This window comes from Peromyscus eremicus, chromosome 5, assembly GCF_949786415.1.
Source record: "Peromyscus eremicus chromosome 5, PerEre_H2_v1, whole genome shotgun sequence".
Taxonomy (NCBI): Eukaryota; Metazoa; Chordata; class Mammalia; order Rodentia; family Cricetidae; genus Peromyscus; species Peromyscus eremicus.
In genome coordinates this window covers 99,375,076-99,402,500 of record NC_081420.1, presented here as the reverse complement: position 1 = coordinate 99,402,500, position 27,425 = coordinate 99,375,076, and the positions used below count along the sequence as shown (strand labels likewise).

Here is a 27,425-nt window from a genome sequence, read left to right as displayed (position 1 = left end):
CAAAAATGCCTGTATGTTCTTGGAGGATGCCCACCTCTGGCCCGGGGGCGGGGCACGTGATTGATTGGCTTCCCCGTCCCTACCCCAGTCGTCTTCTACCCAGGGAAGTCCCTTAGTCGCTCACGCAGCCTTCCCCTTCAATGTTTATTTCAAGTTGATTGTACTCTTAATCAGAAGGGGTTCTCGGGGCTCCTGAGCCCCGTTGGTGGCCAGCCGTGGGGATTATTTAATTTTTTTCTGTGGATGTCTGTCAGAATGTACAGTGCAATGGGCGTCTTGTCTACTGAGGCCCTGCAGCCTCTGGACGTTTATACCTGTAGATGTTGTTACAACATTGTTTATTTCAGGTACTCAGTAGTTGTTGTTTTTTTTTTTTTAAGTTAGCAAACTGTTGGGTTGGACTGGTTAGAACAGTACAGCATACCCTTGTCGTAGCTCACTGGGCAACTGGAAAGTAATGATGCATATGTATTTCTTAGAAAGACAGTCCCTGTGTAGTAGGGAAATAGCACCTGTATTGATTATTGCGTTTATGTAAAATTGTGGCGTATTATACGTTGGACGTACCAAGACAGACTTTGGTAGGAACTGTTCATCTTAGTGGTATAGAATTTGGTGGTGGGGAGGTGGCTCAGTGGGTAAAGTGTTTGCCTTCTAAGCATGAGGACCCGAGTTCAGTCCTGACAACCCACATAAAAATGCTGGTTGTGGTAGTGCATGCTTGTAATCTCAGCATGGAGAGACAGACAGGAGGGTCCCTCACACTCACTGGCAGGCAGCCTGGCCTCATTGGTGATTCCCTAGGCCAGTGAGAGACTGCGCCTCAAATGAGGTTGGTGGTGTTTCAAAGAATGGTACCAGGTGTGTCCTCTGACCTTGACACACACACACACACACACACACACACACACACACACACACACACACACGTTTTTCAGAAAAGCAGATAGATTATTTAGGGTGTCAGAATCAACTGGGGGGACAATTTTCAAGGGTAGCTTGTAGTTCTCATCGATAGGCTACTGTGCACATGGATTGGAGAGAGAACATGTTTTTAATAGTCTTTCCCAATGTCTATCCCTCGAAGGTCATTTAGGAAATACTGAGCCCCATGAAGGACTATCCCCTGAAATATTCCTGAGCAGCGGCCCTCAGCTTCCTGTGTGCAGTCTCACTTCTGAGCACAGTTGACTCCAGGGCACTTTGAATGATAAAGCCTTTCCTCTATGAGAGACAGTGGGCCTCACTACCACCATGGGGAGACACAGCTCTGTCTTGTTTCTCTTCCACAAGCAAAATCTTTCTTGCTGTATGATTATTTTATAGACTAATACTGGGTGTGTTTTGTCAGTGTCTTAAAAAAACAACAACTTTGCAATGAGTGGTTTTTTTTTTTTTAATCGTCATTCAGTATTTTTCTCTGGCATGATTTTAACTGCCACAGTGCACTGTAGTCCAAAGGTGCCATAATGATGGAGGTCACTGCTTCTACTTTTTGTCGTTTATCCGTGTCCTTGGGTGTGTCTTGTTCATTCGGCTTCCTTTCCGTCTCCTACATCTGTCAGGATCTGTATCCTCATCTCATGTCATGAATGATGGTGCTCCTCATGAGACACAGCCTTCCTGATGAAGCCTCCGGGGATTAGTCCCCTTAATATAGACACCTACATCATCACCTTTTCATCCCTTCATCAAGCAACTGTGCACAAACCCATAGTCCCTATGGAACTCACAGCTCCTTGAAATGATCAAGACCCAAGGAGGGAAGTCCTTGTTTTCCTTTGTCCTGTTGATTACATTGTTTTGGTGGGTTCTCTGCCCCGCCCCCAATTTTATAACAGAAATGCAACAAACTTGACAGCTTCATATACGTACACGTGCTTCATATATGTACACGTGCTTCATATACGTACACATGCATTCAGATTTTTATTTATGTCTGGTTTAAAAATTCTCCATTTAAAAGTTCTGAAGTGCAGAGAACATACAAAAAGAAAGCCCTTCCTAACCTCATCACCCAGAGGTGATTTTAATTTAAAATAGGTTGGTACATGCAAATTTAGCCTTTCCTGTACAGATATAATATGATATGATAGTGTTATTTTGTAGAATTAAAATGATTCTGCATATAATTTGTAACTAGCATTTATAAAGTTTTACATGTATGATCTTTTCTTAGTGGAGAGGGACAGAGGTGGACACAGGTTCTCATGTAACCCAGACTGGCCTCAGACTACTGGTCCTCCTGCTTCCGGCACTTGGGGTTACAAGTATGTGCCACCATGCCTGGTGTGTAACCTTGTTTTGATGCCAGTAAATATCTTTCTCCAGTAGTATTATCTTTTGATTCATTATATCTGTTTATTAGTGTGTACATGTGTGTGTGTGGAGGTCAGAGAACTACATGCAAGAGTCAGTTTTACCTCCATACTGTGGGTCCTGGGCATTGAACTCAGGTCCTTCGGCTTGACAACAAGTCCCTCTTCCCATCAAGCTGTGTTGCTGGCCCCACAGCAGGACTTTCAATAGCTGTGGGCTATGCCACTATAGGAAGGTTCTGTGGTTTACAAAGAGGAGGACTCGCTCTGCAGAGTTGAGGAGGATTGACTGATTGGGAAGGACTCCCTCTGTGTTTTAGGCCCCAGTTCATCATGATCTCTTACTGAAAACTATACGTTTTGAGACTCGCACATCTCCCATTATTATATGGTGAAATCTTTGCTTTTTTTTCTTTTCTTCCCCTTGGTGAAATGTGGGAATGCCTCGCCCAAGCCAAGGTCATGGTGTCGAATAGTTGCTGTTCATCCTCTCCCTGGTTCTGTGCCTTCACACTCGAACCCATCTGAAGTTTGTGGTCTGTGTGCTGTGAGGTAGTGATCTCTCTCTGTTTTTATGTTTAGTTATCAACTTTGACTTCTTGTACCAAACAGTCTCCCTGTCCATCCCATGGTGCCCAGCAACGCTGACATATTGCATAGTAGATTTTTACTTAGGTTTCTTCCTAGCCTTGCTCTTGCTTCATTGATTGGCCTTGACTTGGGCCTGAGCACAACCCTCTGGATGATTTTAGTTTGCCACTGGCTGGTAGCGAAGTCTAATAATTCGCATAAGTCATCAGTTAACAGTATTTTTTTTAGGTAGGGCATGCTGGTTACTCCTGTAATCTTGGAACTTGGGAGACTGAGTCAGGAGGATTGCTGTAAATCTGGGGCCAGCCTGAGATCAACCCACTGTGTACAGTGAGTTCTAGGCCAATCTGGATTCTAGAGTAAGACCCTGTCTTATAAACCCAACCCAAACCAAACAAACAAAACACCCCCTTTTCCTTATCACCTGTTTATTTTTTATTATTTATCACCTGTGACTTTTATAGACTGTTGAGTTAATGGGCATCACCTTCTGTGTCTGTTCAAATCTATTAGTGATGTCGGACAAGGGAGGTCTAATTAGACAGCTGTATTTTACGGCAGCGGTTCCCTGCAGGTTGACTCTGATTGGTGAGCAGCATGCTTTGGGCCAGCATTCCTGAATACAGAGATGCCTTTGGACAGACACCCTAATCAGCCCCTCCTGTTTCCAGATTGCTCACTGGGACATCCTGAGAGACAAAAGCAAATGCCATTCATGTTTAATAGTCCCTTGATCTTTTAGCTGAGTCGTAGTAATCACAGATGTCACCGTATTTAGGTAGAAAGAGGGGAGATGAAGAGTCGGGGGGGGGGGGGGGGGCGGGGAAAGGTAGCTGGCCCCCGCTCTGTGCTCAGTGAACACAGGTTTCCTGCTCATCATTCCTGGCTACCTTTTCCAAGAGCTTGCCAACACCTGCCTGATGCCTGGATTTGTGCCTCATAGTCCAGGCCACAATGTACAGGTTCCAGTGACCTTGAAAACTCAGAAATCATGCTTCTTTTCAATGCTGCTTTTCTTCCTCAGGATTAGGTAAAACATTGAAACTGCTGGCTGGGGAAGCGCCTTGGTGGTTGCTGACACTCCAGGGCACTGAGTCCTTAGGATTGTGTTCGGTGCGTGAAACGCACTCCAAGCTCACTGCCACTGTAACCCTCCTCTACAGCTTAGGAAATGGATGCGTGGAGAAGTATCCTGTATCCAAAATGCTTGGGACCCAGACACATTGGCAGTTTTGGAATTTTTCTCAGAATGTTTGTATATACATATTGAAATATCTTGTGATGGGACCCAAGTCGAAGCATGAAATTGATTTGCTTCACACATATCTTGGTAACTTCATATGGTATTTTTAGTGTACCAGTATAGTGACTGTGATCCATCATGTGAGGTCCAAATGTGGAATTTTCCAGTTGTGCTGTTATGTCAGTGTTCAAAACGTTTTTGATTTTAGAGTATATTGGATCCAGGATGCACAGCCCGTGTGCTCTTTAAAACTCCATCTGAGGTTCTGTCTTGAGAGGCAGTTTCCCTGTTACGATCTAGCTTATTGAATAGTTTTGGGTGGAATCTAGCATTTGCTGATTTGTGATGGTTACACTTACTGTGTTGACAGCCGAGATCCACCACCATTTCTTGTGTTTGGCGGTACTGTCTGTTTTCAAGAGAGTCATCTGCTGGGGTCCAGTGTCCTCAGAGTGTTAGGAGAATGCACGTGATTTGGTTCTGTACAAGTGCTCTCTGTCACCTCTTCTCCATGGCAAAGAGTGGTGGGGGAAGGGTCAGTACTGGGACTGAGTATCATGTAGAAGAACATGGCAGAAACAAACATCTGTTCCCTCTCTTGTTTTCTAGAAGTGTTTTATTTTCTGTTTCTTTTTAGATGACCATACTTTGAATGGTTGAAATTGAGCACGCCAGCATCTCAGTGTTTGAGGTTACAGATCTCAGGGTCGTCATGGCCAGGTTTTATCCTTCTGCTGGCTCCTGGTCGCTTTGGCAGACCTGTGTGCATTATTCTATGACTGTTCCCGCGATTCCTCAGGCTGGTAGAAGTCAATAGGACTGGTGGTGAAGTTTGAACCTGTGACGCACAGACTGAGACGATATCAGGGAGCACTGTGGTCTGTGGCCTTTGAGCATCTCTCACACCCGTGGCTGCAGAGTTCTTTGGCCCAGTTCTGGGAAGTTCCAAGAGGGCTGCCCTCTGTTGACACGCACCAGCGTCTGTTTGTTTTGTGAACCATCATTGAACCGTATTGACACTTGGCTACATGCTGCTCCATTTTGATGGCCTTGAGCTCTTTTTTTTTGTTTGTTTTTTTTTTGGTGTTTTGTTTTGTTTTGTTTTGTTTTGAGGCAGGGCGTCACTTTGGAGCCCAGGCTGGATTGGAGGTCACTTGTACAGTCCAGTATAGCCTTAGACTTGCAATTCTCCTGCCTTAGCCTCCAGAGTGCTGGTATTACAGGTCTGAGTGTCCTTGGATTTTTGGAGTTGTATATGGAGGTGCAGGATAATAGGCTACTCTTGAGACAGCAAATGTCGTCTCTAGGGCAGTGTTTCTCAACCTGTAGGTCAGGACCTCCTTGGGGGAAAATGACCCCTTCACAGGGGTCGCATATCAGATATCCTGCATATCAGATAATTATGATTCATGACAGTAGCAAAATTATGGTAGCAACAAAAATGATTGTGTGGTTGGGGGGTCATCGGAGCACGAGAAACTGTGTTCAAGGGTCACAAGCCTTAGGAAGGCTGAGAACCACTGCAGTAGAGCAAGAAGGCCTGAGTTCAAGTCCCTTCATAGCAGCGTCACACGAACACACGCCTCACACTAACCCGCCACATCTTCCCACTTGTAGTCTGGGGTGCGTCATCCCAAGGATGGAACATGACGGTCATCGGGCGGCTGTAAGGACCCAGTGGGGCACTGATTGTGTGCTCACAGGACCCTCGCTGGTGTGAGAACTTGACAACCCAAGTACTCCTAACAGAGACAGCAAACTCTAGCTTTTCAGGTGGACTTTCCTGTGAGACGTGTTAGTGCAAAGAGAAGCTGACCTCTGTCACAAGATATGTTTGTTTACTAATATAATAACATCAAGGTGGATTCCTCTCACCCCCAGAAGCCTGGGAGGAACTTAGTGGTTCGTTTCCTAATGAAAAGTATGGGAAAGACCTTCAGAAGAGTAGCTTGCCAGTGTTTTGAGAACCTGGGCTGATGTCCTCTCGACTAGGTGATGAGGTCGTCTTGACATCTTCCTCATGATGGGATGTTGAATTGGCTACTTTCCTCGTCCCAGTGGACCATGCATGGGAGAAATGAATTGAGAGATGAATTACAGAGCATCTTCCTGGGAGAGAGGAAGCAGAGAAAAGAGTCAGACAGGAAAGAATCCAGAGTAAGATAGAGCCCGGATGACATGTTCCCAGTAAGCTACTTCCTGCAAAGGCCCCAGGTTTCCTACATATCACCACTTCCTGGAAGTGCCATCATATCATAACTCTGTTAGAGGCTGAATCCATCGGTGAAGTCAGAGCCCTCAGGATCTAATTGCCTTCAGAAACACATGCAGATGTGTGCTTTATAGCTTTCTCGGTGTGTTCTTAACCCAGCAAGTTGACTCTGAAAGCTAAGCAGTCGAGAGACCATGGGCAGGGCGCATGCCTTCAGTGATAATCTGTCCAATGATCTATAATGTCATTGTCATGGGGGGAATAAGAAACAAGCCACTTGCCTGCCCCCTAGTTCCTGACCAACACTCTTCAGATCCAGGCCATGGAATTCAGGGCCACACAGAGGAACTGTCATTGACAGCCCAACGCCATGTGGAGTCCTGATTTGGATCCCAGACGGCAGGTGTGAGTAGAGACACTGAGCAGTCTGAGGTTCAGTAGCATCAGGTACCAGTCTCCCTCTTCCTGACAGATAGCCTGGGTGTTCAGATGGGTGGTGTTGCCACTAGAGGAAGCTGTGTGAAGGGCATATGGGAACCTGGAACTATCCTGTGACTCATTTGTAAATATAAACTGATAACAAACTGAAAAGTTAAAATCAAAGAAAGAGAACCTCATGGTACATGCTGGGTCTAGAAATGCTTAATGGGTTTAAAGCAGGAGCTAAAAGTGGTTGCCACCGTGGCTACCTCCCAGGGACAGTGGGCTGTCACATGTCGCTGGCCCTCCTGGACTTCCTTCCAAAGGCAGGCACGTAAACACTTTTATTAAATGTTTTCCAAACCCTTTACTCCCCTTCTGATCACACGCCTTAGAAGTTTCAGTGGTAGTGCCGCCCCAGACGCCCACCCCGACCCCCGCCAGAGTGTCATTTTAAGACCCGCTTGGCTCTTGCAGAAGACTTCTTTAAAGTAGCATTTGTTTAGCTGTGCTTAATTTTATTTTCCACTCATATTCCTAACCCATCCAGGTCCCTTTTTATATTGCCTCTGCCCTTGCCAGTCTTTTGAAAGCCTCCCAAATTAGCATCATCTGAGAATTTAATTAACTTGCTGTTTACTAACCCTCTCCTTTCAAGATAATTAATGAGGATGTTAAGGACGCTGGGCCAGACACTGCTCCCAGTGGCACCTGAGCGGGCAGCTACCGGAGCGAGGCTTTGGCAGGGTGGAGATCGCCCCTCGGCTGTCCTGCAGCCGGTGTCCAAGGCACTGCGGCCACACGAGGGGCTGGCACCAGGGGCAAATGTTGGCTTGAGGTCGGGCTTCGCTGCCTCACCCTTTCCCACTCATTTTCTGCTTTGTTAATTAAAAAGCCCATTTCACTCAGAGTGCCATGCTTATTTTTCGTGTTATTCCCTAGACAGCGCCTCCATTACCAGGCTTGAAATTAAACTAGCTGAGAACGTCCAGTGTCACAATTCCCTTTTGTGTCTGTCAGAGTGGTGCTGCGGCGTCTCCGGCTCTGCGCCCCCTCCCCCTCAGCTTTCAGCTCAGTCCAGGTAACTAGAGATTATTGTTGATCTAGACCCGAATGCTGCTTTCTGGAACTTCTGTAGCCATGGAAGCCCGCTGCATCCAATATGGTAGCCTGCTGCATCCAGTAGGGTAGGTAGCCTGCTGCATCCAGTAGGGTAGCCCCTAGCCACTTGTGGCTGTTGAGCACGTGAAACGTGACCGCCATGACTAGGGATCGAAACGTTTAAGTGGTATTCAACGTTCTGGAAGTTTAAATAATCACATGTGGCTAGATGGTGACTCTGTTGGCTGCAGAGGCTAGTGGGTCCCTTATCTGCTTGGGCTCATCTGTGTTGGGTCTAAGGCAGTTGGCCTACCTTCTCCAGGGACTTTCTCCTCAGATGGAGAGGGTAAACTGATTGCAACATGGTATCCAAAGGGCTGTAATTAGGAAGGTAAGTTTTCCGAAGGAAAAAGATGTTACTTTCTAAATCCAAATGTAAATGACTTGGATTATCCGTGTCACTGAGCACTTCATTCATGCAGATAATTGAGAATTGACAGTGCCCTTTTCCCTCAATTACTTCCTGATAGTTCCATGTGGTACAATGGGGGAAACATGAAGCTATTTTTAAATAGCTATGTTAATGTCCTCATTAATTTTACCATTTTTCTACCAATTAACAAATATTAACTCTTGAGGCAGAATTAAGTTGGCTTCCCCTAGGAAGCCACATTTGCTGGTAACTCCCTTGCCACAAGAGCCTGGTGAGGCTTAGCTTTTCAAGCCTTCTGCATGACAGTGTGCAGGTGAAGCAGAAACAGTGATTTTCATGGTAATCTTGTACTGGATCATTCCCAGTGTAACACAGTGCCATGCGACAGATACTGAACCAGAACCAGACCCTTGGGTTGAGTTCCATGGCCCCCATTTACCGGCCTCACAGTGCAGGGCTACATCTTCAATGCCTACAGGGCCACGGGGGGGGGGGGGGGGGTTTGAAATGGACAATGGAGGGGATGCCCAGCGCCTGCCCAAGTGTGGGTCTGAGGGGCTGTGGAGCCTTCCTGCCGTCTTCTCTTCCTTACTTCCTTCTCTCCCTCTTTTCAGTTCTTCTGTCCTTTTTGAGGCAAACACGTCATGATTGCATAGAGAGCTGACAGATTTTAAAGCATCCACTAGTAATTAAAAATCCTTCACATACAGAGTCACATATCTTACACGCCCAGAGTTCGCGGCTGCTGCCAGTTTGCCTTTAGTGTTTTAACTCGATCTTGTCCATTGAACTGAATAACATCGGGATTCTCACTGTCCCCAAAGAATCAGTCCCAGTGTGGAATGGACAAACCCTTTGAAATCCATATGGGGCTGGAGACATGTGTGATGGTGTTGTTACTAAAATGTTTGTGCGATTACTTTTCCAAGTTTGGACTTTGAGACCGACCACTCATTCCTGGCTTTCAAGACCCTCAGCCTTCTGCTTTCAGTAGATGCTTAGGGGGTACAAGCATGTGGTGTAGAGAGAGACATAGGCATGGTAGTCACTCAGGTGTTCCCTCCCACCTGCGCCGCTCTCAGCTCCTGGAGAGCATCAGAGGTACCTCCATTTTGCTGTTGTTAGGTTATAGGCTTGGGAAATGTGGAGTCTGTTCTCAGCTGTTGCTCAGCTAAGAGTGAATGTCCAGTCTTCACATTATTTCACAGGTGTAACTCTTGATTATAGAAGGATATGTAAAACTTGAGGATCACATGGCCCAGGGCATAGTTACATGGAAGTTCTTACATCAGAAACAAGGGGTGATGTTTAATTATTCTGAATTCATTTTGTCATTCAGAGTTAAATGATCCTTGACTACGTGTTGATCTTCAGTTTCAAACAGCTTATTTTTACAAAAAGTTTTCAAGCCTATGCGTGCGTACGTGTGTGTGTGTGTGTGTGTGTGTGTGTGTGTGTGTGTGTGAGAGAGAGAGAGAGAGAGAGAGAGAGAGAGAGAGAGAGACAGACAGACAGACAGACAGACAGAGACAGAGACAGAGACAGAGGCATGTGGATTGGGGGCATCCTATCTTTTTTTGAGACCAGGCTTGTGGGTTTTCATGTAACTAGGTAAAATTTCCAGTTTCAGATCAGGATCAATATATTACCAACAGAGGAGGGAAAGCCAGCTAGTCACTTATCTTTTATACATAAAGTTTTATTGGTACACAGCCACCCTCCATCATCTCATTACAGTCTACCATTGCTTTTTACAGTGCCAGAACTGGGTGACCGTGACAGAGGGGCAATAGCCTCACCCTTAAGGTGTTTGTCCTGCAGGTATTTACAGTCATCTGACCTCTGGTCTGAAAGATAGAAATGAGTCTTCTTAGAGCAATGGCTCTCAACCTGTGGGTCGCGACCCCTGGGGAGGGGGTCAAATGACCCTTTCACAGGGGTCACACATCAGATTTCCTGATATCAGATATTTATGTTAGATTCATAACAGTAGCAAAATTACAGTAGCCACAAAATAATTTTAGGGTTGGGGAGTCACCACAACACAAGGAACGGTACTAAAGGGTTGCGACATTAGGAAGATCAGGACCCACTGGCTTAGAGGCTTGTTTTAATGAATTCTGGGGAAACTGTGGAGTTAGACATTACTCTACTAACAGCGTCCTTAAAATGCATTTGTTGTCAGCTTGGCTGGCTCTGGCTTATTCCTGTGATCTGGAGAATTTGCTTATTAGATGTTGAATGCAGTGACCCTGGTTTCATGGTAACTAACCCTGCCTCGGCCCCATGCTGCTGCACTGCTAGTCATTATATTCCAGAGACTGAGTAGTTTTCAACATTGCAGTGAGAAAGGACTCTGCTCATTAGTGGGTACGTGCGCTTCGGTTTCACTAATACCCGAAACCTTGGGTATCATTCTAAATGCTAAGTAATCTATCTCTCTCTGAAGACAAAGTGTTCCCTGGTCATCACTAGCTTAGCTCCACCATCGTGATAATGCCGGGAGGTGGGGTCTAAGTACTGCCATCCGGCTTTACTGCTGAGATGGGGTGGAAGGGTGACTCACTGAAGGTCACTTACTAACAAAGCCCATCAGCCATTTGTGTCATCACATGAGTCACATTGGCGCTGGGGAATGCAGCTGGCACCTGCAGAACTCACACCCAGAGGCAAGCTGGTCCTCCTAACAGGTTCTTCCCTGGCAACCCAATGATTGAATTATCAAGGTAAGTGAATGGGTGATCAAGTAATTAATTCATCACTGTCTAGGCTCGGGATCCCTGTGAAATCAGATGGTGGGGGTAGGATTTCTGAGCCTCCAGGTTCCTGTTCAAACCGGTCATCACCACCTGACCTCGGATTTCAGTTTGCTTTAGCGCTTAGGAAGTACCTTCAGGCTGACTTCCTCCAGGCTCTTGGTATGTGGTGCTGCTATTCCTCTGTTTCCAGTGGGAGACGGCACTTGGTGCCAGAGGCCCCTGTGTTCTCTCTCCCCTGTTCTCACTGTTAGGCAATCTGGGTTCTGCGTGTCCAGTTCAGAGTAGAAGGGTGCATGGTTCCTGCCTTCAGAGGCCTTCCAGTCTCCACGGGGACTCTCCTACAGACACAAAGGTCCTGAATGGCCATGAGGAACGGTGGGTGGAGCCTTCCAGACTTAGATCCAGAAGGGAAGGCCTCTCTGTAGATAGAAAGGAGGCGCATAGAAGGCAGTGATAGGATGCGCTGGAAGCAGACGAATGCACAGGAGGAACGACACAAGCCGGCGCGCACCATATACAGAAAGAATAATGAAAATCACTTGTTTTCGCGAGAGGTCCAAAGTGTGAGGTAACAGGAAACAGGAATGTGGAGAGACGAGAGGGATGAGTGAGTTAAAGCCGGAAGAATGACCAGTCAAAGAACAGTGACCAGTACTTGGGAGGCTGAGGCAAGAGGATTATCGTGAGTTCTGAGACCAGCCTGGGATACCAAGTAAGACCCTATCCCAAAACAAACCATCACTGTGACCAAAAGCTGAGGCTGGGTGTTAGGTCCCCTGGCCTTCCGTTGTCATAACTGCAAAGGCCTTGGCACCTTTCAAATGCCACTAACCCGAGAGCTTTCGGAAAGGTGGCAGTTCTTGATTGGCAGTGTCTTACTGGCATGGTCCAGGAAAGGCACACAGTCAGGCTTGAGTCCCAAAGTCCTCATGTCCCTTTCCCATAGGGATGTCTGCCGCAGCTGGTGTGCTGGAGCCCCCTGGTGCTCTGCTGCTGGTGGCATCTCAGCTGTCTTCCTCCCGGGCCTGTCTTCCTTTTCTTCCTTTTCTCCTCCGCACACTTGACTACTGTTTTCCTCCAGTGAATTTGCATTTCAGCGAAGGAAACTGCCCGTGGTACATTTCAGCAGGGTTTGTGGACTCTGCCCAAAGTGGAATAGACGTGCTGCCCCGGCCCCAGCAGGTTCCCATGGCCTTTCCCTGGCCTAGCCTGGTTTCTTGGCCCGTTGGAACACCGAGTGCATGTCTCTGAGGAGAGGATGTTTGGATTAGTGGTGGACTGGTTGCTGCAAAGCCTTCCTGTGTGTGTGTTTCCTGGGGCTGGAGAAACGGCTCAGTGGTGAAGCAACAGCACTCGCTCCTCTTCCAGAGGACGCGGGTTCAGTCCCCAGAACCCCTGTCAGGTGGCTCACAGGCACCCGTAACTCCAATTCCACTATACCCTCTTCTGGCCTCCATGGGCATACATGTGGTATACACTCATACACGCATAAAGTAAATAAATATATTAAAAATAAGTTTAAAAATGCTTTGTTGGCAACCCTGTCTCTGGCCTCATTCCACTGAGAGCAGAATCCTGTGTCAGGGGCTTAGGTCCAAGTTGTGTGGGCATCTCCCCGAAGGGGGCTGTTTGGGCTGGCCAGCCAGGCAGAAGGCTGGGGTTAGAGCTGAGATGGGAAATATACACACAGCAGTGTGGGACTTCTGAGCCCCTGGGGGGAGTATCCTCCCCCGCCCCCCACAGACCTCACAGGCCCTGGAATTTGGATATTGAGGAAGGCACACCATCCAGCCATTCTTCAGGGGGCTTGGAGAGACTCAGGGGGGGTCAGACCAGTCCTCAGCCACAGTCAGATATGGGGACGGCCAAGTGGGGAGAGCTGTGTTGTCTAGGGATGCTACCTCTGTGAAGAAGAAGAAGAGTTCCGGCTGTCTTCACTCGTGAGAACCGGGGAGCTGAGGTGCTCACTGTGTTCACCGTGTCCCTCATGTCTCTGAGCAGCATCCCAGGGCTCTGTTGGTCTTGTTAACCCGTCCAGGTTTGCTGCTGGCCGATGGACGGAAGTACCACACCTGCCCAGGGCTCCCACAGCCTGAGTTGCTCCCCGAGAGGCATCTGTGGAGGCCGCCCTCTCCTGCCATCTTCTGTGTTTCCTCCCCATGTCGTGAAGCTGAGTCCTGCACCTGCTTTCCCATTAACAGTAGAGCATGGTGAGCAGCCTCTGCCTCAGAAGACAAGGCAATCCAAAGAACACAGCTAGGTATATCTGGAAGCAATGGAAGGATGGGACATCTGTGACCACTCAGATGTCCTCTAGCTGGGACATTCTGTCTATTTGGAGGGAAAGGAGGGGGACACTCCCTTGTAATCCTTATACTAAGAAAATTGGGTCACTAAGTACAGGCATTGAAAGTCATCGTCTTCTGTCATAAAATAGTATGTAAACAAGTAGGAAATATCAGCAAACGTTTATTGTCTTCACTCCCCAGCGTTCTAGCTCAGTAAGGAGGGTGTAGAGAAGGAGGGCGCAGTGAGGCTCCAAGGAGATGATGTGTGGGGGGTACTGACAGGGCCATGGGACCAGAGGGAAAGAGACAAAACATTGTTCAGCTGTGATGGGGAAGGGCCTCCACAAGACCGTGTTGTCACCCTGCCTCTTGGTTCCTGTGGCATGTGAAGGAAGTACCTGGGAGGGCATCCAACCAGGAAAAGGCACCCAAACCAGAAAGATCAGATTGGCGAGTGCAGCGGGGACTGCTTTATGTGCTATGGAGGGCCGAAATCTGAGATGAAGGCAGTGGCTTCAGACTCCATTAGATAGGTCTTGACAAGCACGTCAAAGACCAAGAGTCAGGTGGAGTGGGAGAGGATTTTCCTCGTTCATTCAGATCATCAGTCACCAGGGTTGAAGGACCAGCCATGGATCTGGAACTGTGTGATGAGCAGGCCACACTGGTTGCCCAGTGTCCTAAGCTGCTTCTGGAAGAATGCAGGTCCCAAAGGAGAGCCTGGAGATTGGGCCTCTGTAAAGTGCGCAGATACAGCCATTCCAGAGGAATACTTCTTTTCTTTACATCTGTGTACTCTCCCGCCCCCAAGCTCCCTTCAAAAGACCCCATATATTATATTCAATCAGAAGATGATCCTGTTAACATTTGGAATCCAGTAGTATGATCAGTTTCATGATTTTCATTTAATAAACAGAAACTTTTATTATAGGGTAATGCATATTCTTTTAGTTTTATTTTTCCCAGTGATTTTGCATTCTGTAGCAGTTAGGTCGTGGGCTAGCCGACATAGTTTCTACTCTGGGCCAAATCTCAATGCACATATACCCTTTCAGATAGATGTTGGGCACTGAACTGTTTCTCATGGAGAATCTATTGGTCACCACACAAACACACCAAAGGTCCTCTATATTGGAAGCCTGCCTTACCTGACCTACCATTTAAGACAATAGTCACAGACAAACTTGCATAAGAGTCACCTGGAGGGCTTGCTGAAACCCATGTATCCAGGTTCCACCTTTAGAATTCCTGTTGAACTGGACAGCGCCTAAGAATCTCCAAGTCCAAGGTTTCCTAGGAGTCCATGCTGGCAGTTGATGCTGATAGTCCGTGGATGCTCTTGGATAATGTCTGTCGTGAGCTAAGCATCCCTGGGCAAAGAAATTGCTGGGTTCCTGGTGGGACCTTCCTTGAATAGCTTCTTCTCAAGGACTGGAGCAGGAATAAAGGAAGGGCAGGTGCTTCTCCAGACCCTGAGCTACCCTCCTTTCTGAGAATTCAGACTCCTCCAGTGTCCCCACACTTTGTTTGATGCTGATCCCTGAGCAGTGGTTTTCACCTCTCCCAACTTCTTGCCTCTTCGTCCATGAGGAACAACCATTCTGAAGACCAAAGCTGAGTCTCAGCCTCTGAGAGTAGCAGGTGGTTCTCTGTGTGACTGCCATGCTTCAGGGGTCAGTCTTATCTTGGGACTTCTACTGGATGGTGCTGAGATCTTTCAACGAGAGGCCCCTTGTGACCTGTAAATGCTGCTGTGGAAGTGAGGGTGCTAATCTTCAGGGACAGCACAGTCGAGGGAAGATTCCCAGAGATTCCCCTAGCCCAGGAGATACTCCTGTCTTTGAGCCCATGCCCAGTGGAGTGATTAATCGATGTCCTCCACTCTGCTGGACAATTAAGGGAAGCGGGAGAAGGAGGGAAAAGTCTTCAGTTAGACCTAATTTGGCACCATATTGTTTTCTGTTAATCTATTTTGCTTTCTGTCCGTCTGTCCCAAGGGACGGGTGCCTTGCTGCTTGCTGAAGCATGCATAACTAATGTCCTCATTAAGGGCTGATCTGTTTATCAGGACCATGCTAGGAAGCTGGGCTGCCAAACCTAGGCACAAGCTGGGGGCTGTTACCTCCCTCTGGGCCTTAGCCCCACCTCATTAAGCTGGTCCCGGCTATTGATTGGGAGCCTGTGTTTGGAAGAGTCTTACTTACTCCATGCATTATCTTGACAGATTGATCAGACCTGATTGAGAACCTCTTAAAGGAACGAACAGCTGTAATGGGAAAGTTGGACTCTGTCATCCGTTAGGATGATTCTGGAAGCAAGAAGAACAAGGCTGACATCTTGGAGCAATTGTATTTACAATTAACATGGCTGAAAACGATTGCCTCTATTGATCCCCCCTTCCTGCAATTACAGCCCCATTGTTTACATTCCAGCACTTCAGTTATAAAAAGGAAATTCAATAATTATTGCATTATTTAAAGTTAAAGTGCCACAGAGTTTGCTGGCTGCGCTCGCTGGTTGATTTAACGTTCAGTAAAATCCATGCTGAGCTCTCCATCTTGAGGCCAGCAATATCGGCTTTTAATGAGACTTGGGGCGGGGGCTCGGAGTACATGGTGTTTGTCTGGGTTATTTATGGGGGTGGGGAGCTGAAAGCAGGACAGAGAAACCAGCCATGTCATGGTTCATGAAACGGTCCCCCTTGCCACCTGGCCATCTAGCCTGCAGATGACCATGTCTTGGTCTTTTGGCAGATACTTGACTCTATTTCCTTCAAACAAGTTTTCTTTACCTTGTTGCTCTCTTGTTCCCCTTCCTGTTCCCTTCTGCAAAACCTGTAGACCTTGACCTAGTAAAACCTGTAGACCTTGACCTTCTGCAAAACCTGTAGACCTTGACCTTCAGTAAAACCTGTAGACCTTGACCTTCAGTAAAACCTGTAGACCTTGACCTTCAGTAAAGCCTGTAGACCTTGACCTTCAGTAAAGTCTGTAGACCTTGACCTTCAGTAAAGCCTGTAGACTTTGACCTTCAGTAAAACCTGTAGACGTTGAGGAGAAAGATTGTGCTGTCAAAACAGTGGACAGGAGGATACCTACCAAATCTGTTAAGTCAGTTTCTATCTGTCCTGTTCCCATTTTTTCCTTTCAAGGGAGAAGATAGATAGATAGATAGATAGATAGATAGATAGATAGATAGATAGATAGATAGATAGATAGATAGATAAGATCACACAGCTCTCATGGAAGTTAGCCACGTAGAAGTTCTGTATCCTGTGTAACAGTCCTGGAACTCGGGAAGTGGCCCTGAGTTTTGGGTACCAAATTCATGCTCTCAGTAGCAGCAACCAGGAAGTTCAAGAGCATGGAAGGAATCTTGCAGACCATTTTCCTTTTTTTCCCCTATTTGGTTGAGAGTTACTGTGGGCTTGGTTCCAGAGAGTATCTGGGCAAGTATACCTAGCAGGATGCAGAGCAGACGAGGGAAGAAGAAAGTCCTTCCACTTAGCCCTCCCCAGTCACCCTCCCTTCCATGGCCCCAGGACATTGTAGTCTACAGGTGTGAAGGAAAGAGGAAGATGAATAAAAGCCAGTTGTGACTTTCATGAAGTATCTGAAGCAGGCCAGGAGCGGGCAGCTGCTTCCCAGTGACTTTTTCACTAAGGCGGTGAATTCTTGTGTGCAGGTTTTGGGTGATTTATCACATGTACTTTGCGAGAGTCCAAAATACTCCCTAGGAAAATGTCAAGTACAGAGCTTTGAAGCCTTGGAAGTTTTCCTCCCCACTGTGGGGCATCTCCATGTTTTCTAACCTGGGTCTCTTTTCTCTGGTGATTGCTGTCCAAGCCATAGCCCCAGTACCAACACCACCCCCCCCACACACACACTTATACACACACCCAGGAAGATTATAAATTCCTGCTGAATTAGAAGCCCCTGTAAGGAACCTGGTAATTGAAGGTATAACAGTGGCGTCTGGCCCCCAGGGGCTCCCAGTGGAGGCCAGGTTGGAGAGCCACTGAGCTAGAACATCAGTTGGATCACAAGCTTCCAGGTCTGTGGTGTGGTACCCACCTGTCAGATGGGATGGGACAGGATCTGGGCTCACAGTGTGATGATCATGGCAGTGCCAAAGAGTTTAGACAGTCCTTCGTATTTTCCAAAGGATGTTCACTTACGGTTTCTCACATGGTTTGGTAAATGGCCTCTGCGGAGGGCACAGCAAGTGTGAGTATCTCCATTTTTACAGATGAAATGATAACATCTGTTTGGACCACCAGGCAGCTGCCACCCCACCCCCTCACTGCCCTCTGCCTTGTGGATTTTCATGGAGTTGGAGATACAAATAAGCAACCTTCTCAGAGTATACTTGGGGAGGAGGGAAGTGCCTCCCAGCCACGTTATCTGAGTCACTTTCTCCCTGTCCTTACCGGGGGTGTTGACAGACTTGATTAAAAACATGGCTCTTGATTTTTCATTATATCAGCATCCCAATAGACAAACGGATGGGTAAACTTTGTTCTGTGGCAAGGGCATGGGCTTCCCACACTAGCAGCAGGGTGTCTGGGTCAATTACTTCCAGTAAACATGGAATCTTTTCATGAGGAGGAAGTTGGATGTACATGTGTTCAGGATTCTCCCAGCATCAATTCTGTTTATTACAATTTCTTTACTGTTGACTCTTGGCTACCCCTTTAGGATCTGGGAAGGTGTGGGAGTTGGTTGTACTGAGGGAAGTGTTAAATAGGCATGTTTCCATTCTTAATCCCAAAGATGAACTAATTTGAAAAATATTGCAAGTGATAGTAGCCTTAATTATTATGAAAGCTAGCTATGTATCAGGTATAGTTAATAAACATTTTATGTACAACACACTATTGAGTCCTCCCAGGCATTGGATAAGGAGGGTCGGTTCCTGAGGAAATGGAGGCCTGGTAGTATGTGTGACTTGACCTTTAGTGTAGCCGGCAGACTCACAGCGAGGGTCTCCTGCTGCATGGGTGTGGTCAGCTACGGTGCATCCCGGGCCAGCTTTCTTGACGAGGAGTAGAACAGTATCATAATTCTTTATTTTTGTGTGACAAATTACATGTGTAATGGCTGGAGAGTTATACCAAGGCAGGTGTCCATCTCAGTAAGCTGAGAAGGCCACGGTTACCAGAATGCGGTCCTGGTGAGGGTTTTGAGTTCCAGGGCCTGGTACCGACATTCCCCAAGCATCCATATTTGTAATTCCCCCCTCCCCCCCGCCAAAAAAAAAAAAAAAAGATTGTAAGCACAGGCCGACAACCTACAGAGAGTTTCAGGTTTTGGAAGTTATTTTTCTCCTAGGCTTTGGTGTCTGGCACAAGGTTGCTAATACTGAGATTTAGGAACCAAGTAGTGTTCATGTAGGAGAAGGAGTCAGGAACCTCCGCCCAGACCCCGGAGTTGGGAGGCAGAGAGGAAGCACTCTACTCTGGTGGCTTGTTCTGGGCCGTGAGGAGTCTGGCCTAGAAACCAGAAAATAGGGCAGAGCCACCCAAACCATTGATGTAGGGACCGTTTTTACCTCCTTTTGTTTTTTTTTTTTCTCCTCCTTATAAATCATATCTTACGTTGTCTGCGGGGCTCCTACAGTGAAATAGGGCTAAATTAGCCTGTGCCAAGGACGATGGCACTAGTGGATGAAAAGCCAAGATTAAACGGAAAATATGTATATATTTAGGTTGACCTTTCGTGCATCATGCCGAAAATGTGACATTCAGTCTTAAACTAACTCAACCTCACTGATTAAAAAAAATTAACTGCCCTCGCCGCTGGATGCATTACCTCTGAAAGGATTCTTTTTATAGGCGCTCAAGGTGAATGCCTGGGCTTTGGGGAGCCTCTGGTAGAAAGGTCTTTCAGATCAAGCCGAGTAACCCGCAGCAGGCACTTGGAATCCTGTCCCAGGTTCTAGTCCTGTGCCTGCTGACCCGAGGATGGTCACGTGATCTCTCTCGGTGCTGGATCCCTTCCGGGTCAGGAGTCAGATGCTCCGAGCCTCACAGGATACCAGTGTGCCCATCTTCACCTCCTCTTTCAATGTTGGGGACTTTGCAAGCTAACTCGGGATCCTCAGCATTTTCCCGTCTGATCTGCTGGTGAGATTTTACAGCTGTACCCCTGCCCCCAAGAAGCTGAAGCCCCTGCCTGGCATGTCATTCCAGGGAGCTGTTCTATCAGAGCCCTCTCCTCCAATTGGGGAGCCCTCTTCAGGACCCAGCAGGTGACTGGGGCCAGCCAGGATGTCCCACCATGGGGTTTGTTCTTCACTGAGTAAGAGGTGTGAGGTGTTCCCTGGCTTACTTAGTTGGTTCACTGGGATGGATGCCTAGAAGCTGTCTCCCCCATCAGAGAGCTTTGCCATTTTTTTCTTGCTCTCAAAACGGAGTTACATGATAGGTATTCTGAAGTGTGGTGAGAGGGTATGTGTGGGTGTGTTGATAATAACAACAGGTGCTATTCCCCGAAGATCTGTCTATTGTAAATCGTGTGTGTGTGTGTGTGTGTGTGTGTGTGTGTAAATGTGTTCTGCCCATTTTTACTTTAAAGGGGCAGCCGTGACCAAACCTGATCAATATTTCACATCCCATGCATGAAGAACCAGATGTTAGAAGTTTCCTTTTGCTGAGGAGGAGGTGGTAGCCGGGGCCTCTCCAGATTTATAGAAATCAATGTTCTCTGACAGAAGTTGGTTAGTTTTCCTGGGAAAGAAGTAACAGGAGCACATTTTTTCCCCCATGATGAATTATTTCCTAACGAGCCCTCTTTGGCTTTCCATATTTGGCCGGGGTGAACTCGCACAACATATTAATGGATAGACTCCCACAGCAGCACAGCCTGCTCTCCAGTTCCCCCTTCCTCTTTAAAATACTAACCTGAGCTCTGTATTCACATTACTCCCCAAGCTCATTCTCAAAGGCACTTCACTGTCGGGAGGGCTCTCCTCCTTGACCAACTAAGTCAGAAAGGGAAGTCATGGAGACAGGTATAGGACCTCAGGTGTCCCCAAGTAAGGAGTGTTCCACACAGCTAGGATGAGCATTTTAGAGCACAGAGAGCCAGGAATCATTATCAGGTGGAGACACATGAACGCCACTCTGACCAGTGAGTGAGCGAGCCACCTCCTTTATGTTCAGCATAGGGGGCCAGCTACCTGGCACATATTACTCCCATTCCCAGTGGCTCAGTGTGATGGGCACCTGGTTGTCCGTTGCTGTACGGTGGTCATTTAGAGACAGCAGGGATAGAGGTAGACCTTTTCTGCTTTTAAGTGTGAGTTGAGCTGGGTACTTGCTTTCCTCCTACAAGAGGCTTTTGCTGTAAGCCACTCTGCCTTTGTGGTGCATCTAAGCCAGTCTTTTGCACCATTCATTCATGCAGTTTACCATCCATCCTCCCACTCACCCCATTCATTCATGCAGTTTAGCATCTATCCATCCATCCATCCACCCACCCATTCACCTATTCATTCTTGCAGTTTAGCATCCATCCGTCCACCCACCCATTCACCTTTTCATTCATGCACTTTAGAATCCATCTGTCCACCTACCCATGTACCCACTCATTCATGCAGTTTAGCATCCATCCATCCACCCACCCATTCACCCATTCATTCATGCCGTTTACCATTCACCTATTCACTTGCTCATTCATTTGCAATGCTGGGCATAGGACAGGGGCTTGGTCTCATGTTAGGAAAGCATTCTCCTGCTGAGCTTACCCCCCACCCCCAGCTCCTGTAGACAGCTTTCTAACAAACAGACTTGGAGGACAGTCAAGGAAAGCCTTCTTTGCATTTAAGGCTGCAGAGAGAGGCTGACCGGGCCCAGAAAGTTTGGATGGACCTGGTTTTTACTGTTTGCCATTTGGCTGGGTGACATTTTTTAAATTATTATTATTGTTATTATTTTTTATTTTCTTGTTGGTCACCCTTCCTTAGTAGTCCCTGGCTGTCTGTGCTGTTTTTCTGGAATGTGCTAAGAGGCATCGGGATTTCAGAGTCTGGGTGGCATAGTCATACATTGGAATTGTCCCCTGTCCCCTGGCATATCCTCTGCATCATTTGCTCTCATCGCCTGAGTTCTCGGTTGTTAAGGCCCTGGCATTGGGCACCGTGTTTCTATGTGTGTAGTCTCACGTGTTGTAGACTCAAACCCAAACAAATCCCAACAACCGGGCTCCACAGCCATGGTTCTGTGAGTCCCAGGGGATCATGCACCACACACTCACCGTAGCTGAAGCTGTTGCTTTGTTTTGTTCAAACACCATGCTTGTGACCCGACAAAGAAGAGTAAAGAGGAATGATGAACACAGAGCGGGAAAAGGAGAGACGTAAAACAAAACTCGGGTCCCTCCTCCCCAGTGGGAGAACTCCATGATAGAGACAGAATGTCCATTGGGGAATTCAGGATTTGCGTGGGAGGAAGATTTCCTGCCTGGTGAGGAGAGCAAGAAGTCTGAAAGGAGGTAGCTCTGTTATTGAGTGCACCAGTGGGATTTGTGCCTTGGTGGATTCTTCATATATTACAGTGAATTTAATTAAATACATTGTGATCCCAATTGAGGGTATTCTAATTAGCTGGGTCAGGAACAAATTATTCTCCCTCCTTCTCCAAATGAAAACATCTCTGCTCTTCTGCTGGGAAGGCATGTCCTTGGCGGCCTGACTTGCCCCATGGAGTCCTCTTCTGTCTCCACCCGACCCACCCGCTCCTGCTGCCTCGCGTTAGGCAGGTTCCCAGGGTGGTACTGTGGTGAGTGGCAGTGCCCCCTCTGAGGAAGACAGAATCTGGACAGCTGGGCCAAGGGGTGGACACACTCACGGCTGGGGAATTACTGGATGGTGTGCAGGGCTCAGACAGAAATCAAGAGTCTGCTGCAGGCCTTGGGTCCTTGGTGACTTCAGGTTGGACAAAACAAGAAATAACCAAGGATAAGGACAGGGTTTGTTACATGCAGGTAAGCGCCAGAAACCCCAGGTTGTAAATGGAAAAGTGGACGTTTGGAAATTTGGAGGACGGGGGGAGCATACACACGCACGCGTGAGCGTGCAGTACTATTATTAGTAGAGGGGACTGTGGCTCGGGTCTTCTTGTTTCCTTTTATTCTTTCCTCCGTGATTTGTGATGGGTGGCCATTTCCTTTCCAGAATGGTTCTGCAAGGACAGACAAAAGAATTGGTGGCCTTTCTGTGGGTTGCAACTCACCAAGGTGCTCTTGTGAGCAGAACGGGTTTTGAAATACATTCTTTCACACACTTCGCTTTTTAAAAAAAAAGCAAGAACTTCCAGTATGATGTTTACCTCAATTCAGGATTTATGGGCCTGACCATCCAAGAGCCCCCCGGATTTGAGGACAAAAGAGAGTCCGACATCTCAGTTCCTGTCCAACTCTTTTTAGGTCTTCTCCTTCTCTCTGGCTCAGAGACTAGAAGGACCAGCCATCTGGAATAGCCCTCACCTCTCTGTCAAGGTGCTGTGTTTCAAACTCAATGCATTACTGCAAGGAAGTCCTCTTCCACGGGGAAGCCATGCCGGTTTAGGAGTTCAGGCTGTTGTGAATCTTGCTAGTTGGTGATGCCAGCGAGATCTCTCTTGATGAAACAGGACACTCTGGACCCTGGCTGTTTTCTCTCTTGGCTTTTAGTCGCTCAGTTTTAGTGGACTCTTTAACATGTGTTGTTTTGTTAGTCTCTGTGACCCAGGCTAGCGGTTTCTCTGTTCCCTGCTCCCACTCCCAGGCCACACCCTCATTCCCAGGAAGATCCCGCTGGGAGATTAACTTTTGCAAGGCCCAGAGAAGAAGCTGGGGAGAATGACCTCTCCAGACCCTCCTCGTCCTTGGGGTGTGGGCTCCACAAAACACTGTCTCGTTGTGTACCCTCTTAGTCTTCTGCAGAGTCCTGTCTGAGAGGAGAGACATTGAATGGGAAGAAAACCCGCACACAGTTTGTCTCCAGGAGGCTTTTCTTGTCAGTTGTCCTTTCTTCTGCATTGCCCGTGGAGCTCCTGCAGGTTCTTCTGGCTCCTGGCTGTGGGGTGGCTCCAGGGCAGCTGTTGCTCGCTGGGGCTTCATTTTGTTCCAAGTGCAGCACTTGATAGAGTTGAATTTCCCATTTTTTGAGAATGCGATGGGGGTCAGACAGTGGACCTGTTCTCAACCTGGTGCCTGTGACGTCCTTTGCATTGGCCCCTGCAGGTTGTTGGCACAGGTTTTTTGCAAAGCCTCAGTTAGCCCTCGTGACGGAGGGCCACCAGCCTCTCTAGTGAATTTGCCGTAGTACCTTGTTGGTATACTCTTTATTTCTCCATCTGATTATGTGCAAACTTTTTGGCTTTTCCTCATCCTCTTGCTGGACAGAAGATGTGAGTGTGTGAGCACGTGAGCGTCAGGACGGTGTCATCAGATAGGGTGTGCCTGGAGGGCCACTCCGATATTGTCAGTCTCAGGAAGTACTCGGTGTTCTGAGCGCTCTGGCTCTGCTGTGCTTGCTGTAGTAGCTGGGCAGGAAAGTATCCCTCCCCATCCCCACAGGATCAGAAGCCACCATTAAGGCATGGACATTGCACAGGCCTCCTGGGGTCAGGAGGGAGACTTTTGTCACAAAGCCATCCCAAAGTATTTGCTGTATGCTCCTTCAAGCTCTTCCGGCCAGGCTCTGGTGACCAGAGTTACAGTGGGAAGGAGGGGCAAGAGGAAGGTCCACCAATCACAGGAGTGCGTGAGGCTCTTACATCGTCTGTACTTCTTCCTTCTCAGTGAGGCTAGCTAGCTATAAGGTGTAGAGGGGGCAAGATGGGCTCCAGCTCTCTGTCTCTCTGCCTGTAGCTGAGTTTCTTGGGTTGGCCACTTGAGCCTTTTGGGCTGTTTGCCCTGCTTCGTGTACACTGAATAGGGAAACTCCCCCTTCCTGTCAGAATAGTCCTTTGGACTATAAGAGATGTCTTTTCTACACCCGGAGCAAAGCAGTTCCCTGTTACTAGCCGCCCAGGGTCCTCCCTGTCCTCACAAGAGGTCCAGGAACATGGTGAATTTGGCTCTTGGATGACCTTTAAGTCTCGCTCTGTGGACTGTTTCTGTGACACCCGCTATTCTTGTGCCCACGCTTTAAGCTCCCCGTGTTCCACTTCCTGTTGGCTCTTGGGCATCCATGCTCTGGGATAGATGTTGTGTCTGCCAAACAAAACAGAAAACATGATTGGGACTAGTGACGCCGACCAGTGACTAACTAGATGACCTTGCAATACTGCGCTCTGGCTTTGTTTCAGTGTTGAGGCATGAGCTTACTGTTTAGACCAGGCTGGCCTTGAACTTCTCATCTTCCTGTTTCTCAACCACCAGGCACTAGGATTTTAGGTATGTACCACCATGCCAAGCTAGACTAATTTTAATTAAAAATAATATTTTCCCCAGATAGTCTTATGTAGCCAACTTTTACCCCAAACTCACTACGTAGCCAAGGTTGACCTTGAACTTCCGACCCTCCCACCCCTATCTCCTGAGTGCTGGGATTACAGTGGTGTAGTCTTAATCCCTAAACTCACAGCTTCATACATGCTAGGCAGGCATCTACCAACTGAGCTAAGTCCTCAGCCCTGTCATTTTAAATACAAAAAACATGAGCATTTTTATTATGGAAATGTCCAGACATGTGCTTTCTTTCTGTGTGACTGATGTGGAGTTACTTTGCGGGCAGATTGACCATGCGCTGTCATGGGGGGTGGGGTAGGGGAGAAGGCTTGTCTGAAAAGGTCCAGGTCATAATATTTTAGTCTTTGCAGGTCATTCATCAGTGTCACTGTTGTTCAACTCTGATGCTTCAAAAAGGTCTATAGATTGTAGTCTGTCAGTGGACCTAGCTGTGCTCTAATAAAACTTTATTGATGAAAACAGACAGCGGGTCAGATTTGGTCTCAGGCCACAGTTGGCCCACCTCTGCTCTAAATAAAGCCGTACACGCTGGAATGTGAAAGGGTGAACTTTTTGTAATTGTGTGGTGCTGAGAAGGCCCTGTTAATGAACACTATTAACAGGCCTCGTGGAAAGCGATCCGGGAGGGTCCATGTGGGGGAGACAGGTGTATATATATCAGCATGTTATTTAACCCTCGAAGAGGGGAGGACACCGGGGGGGGGGGGGGGGGAAATGAAAATACCCAGTATAAGGAGCCTTATCAACAGCCATCATGTCCCGACACGTTCCCCCGTTGGCACACCTCTCGCTGCGGCCAACGCAGTGCAGGAGTGGCCCGTGCCCCGGTGTGCCCTGAGTGCCTGACCAAGGCAGTGTTCTCTCCTCTGTCCCCGCAGCACCTGCAGCAGCATGAGAGCAGCGTGGAGGGGGAGAGCTGCTACTACCACTGCGTCCTGTGCAACTACTCCACCAAGGCCAAGCTCAACCTCATCCAGCACGTGCGCTCCATGAAGCATCAGCGCAGCGAGAGCCTTCGCAAGCTGCAGCGGCTGCAGAAGGGCCTTCCGGAGGAGGACGAGGACCTGGGCCAGATCTTCACCATCCGCAGGTGCCCCTCCACTGACCCAGGTGAGACCTGTCATGTACCGGGGAGGCCTTGGCGGCCTTCGGCGGGAGCCTCCTGAAGGCTTCTGACCAGGGCAGGCTTAGCTTATCGGTGTGGCTGCTCCTTGTGTCCGTTGCCGGTGCCTCAGCTGCCCGTTGTGTTCTGGATGGAAGGAGCATGGGTTGGTGCCTTGTTCTTAAGGACCGCCTTCCCTTAGGCATGTGATCAACCACAGGGAAGTCGTAGACATCTTGCCCGGAAGCAGGCCTTCGGCAAGTCTGCCACGCCAATCCCCGAGTTCCCCTCACACGCACTCTGGATTCTGTTACTGCTTCGCACTGGCCTGGTAAATGCTACCTGTGTGCCCTGCCCAGTACTAGAGTCAGGGCTTCAGAACTGAACTTCAGAGAACATTAAAGCTAGCACCTGTTACAGGACCCAGTTGTATTTGAAAGTGACTCACACCGTCCTACTGGTCCAGGCCTCTGGGTTTCCTGCTCCTTGTGGACTGTGACCCTGTGCAATTTGCTGTTTCTCTCTCTCTTTCCAACTCTCGTTTCTAATGGGACCTCATTTGGTAGAACTAACTCCTTTTTAAAAAATATTTTCCGATCTTTCAGTCCTGTCTCTTAACTTTGCAGTACAAGATGGTCACTTGTTTCTTTCCAAGCAGTCAAGCAAGACAGGCCTGGTGGTACAGGCTTGTAATCCTGGCACCTGGGAGGCTGAGTGAGACAGCAACTTCACAAGTTCTAGGCCATCCTTGGCTAAACAGTGAGACCCTGTCTGAAAAGCAAAGAAAGACACTGGTCAAATAAAGCCTTCCCCATTCTTACCCTCTAATGAAATCTTAATGATTTTTGAAAGAAAAAAAAAAACTTTGTAGCTTTGTAGCTTATCTCTAGTGTGTGCCGAACGTGTTAGCACCCGTTCCCTCTTGTTACAGAGCCAGCCTACGAGGGGAGCCACGGGCCTTCCAGGGTCTTCCTGCTCATCAGTGTTCTTCATTTCTATGGCGTTTGAAGTGTTACCCTCTTCCCGTCAGCCCCTTTCTTTGATTTCCAGGTTGTGTGTCTCTAGGAGAGAGGAGGAGGACGCTTCTCTTGACAGTTGTAAGCGCGTGTCCGTGGTTCTTGGTCCTTTGGTCCTCAGGACGCCAGTGGGTATTGGACCCTGGTCCTCACTTAGCTCCTGGCCCTTGAAGTCTGCTGGTGTGGTCACATGTACTCCAACAGTTTCCTAGATGTCTCATTGGTCCCACCTCTTGGTTTTGTTTTGTGTGTGTGTGTGTGTGTGTGTGTGTCTGTCTGTCTGTCTGTCTCTCTCTTCCGCTTTCCCTGATGAAGTGAGCACGTGTGAGCTTGTAGGCCATTGCTCATCCCTCATCTCCTGCAGCAGCTTCTCAGGCAGTCATCAAGCATGCATTTGAATAGTTTTCAGAGGTGAAAAATCACATAAACCTTAGGAAAAAAAATGGCACAACCCTCCCCCATCCCCTTCTCCAGGTTGGAACAGTG

At 48.0% G+C, this 27,425-nt stretch overlaps 1 protein-coding gene across 1 annotated transcript in view; it reads left to right on the top strand.

Annotated features, from left to right (window-relative positions):
- Positions 1 to 27,425, top strand: part of Zfhx3 (zinc finger homeobox 3) — a 246,451-nt gene that overhangs the window by 118,366 nt on the left and 100,660 nt on the right. Inside the window, exon 4 of the mRNA XM_059264040.1 lies at positions 25,700 to 25,931. Within this exon, the coding sequence (XP_059120023.1) occupies positions 25,700 to 25,931 (232 nt within the window). The remainder of the gene's footprint in view (positions 1 to 25,699; positions 25,932 to 27,425) is intronic.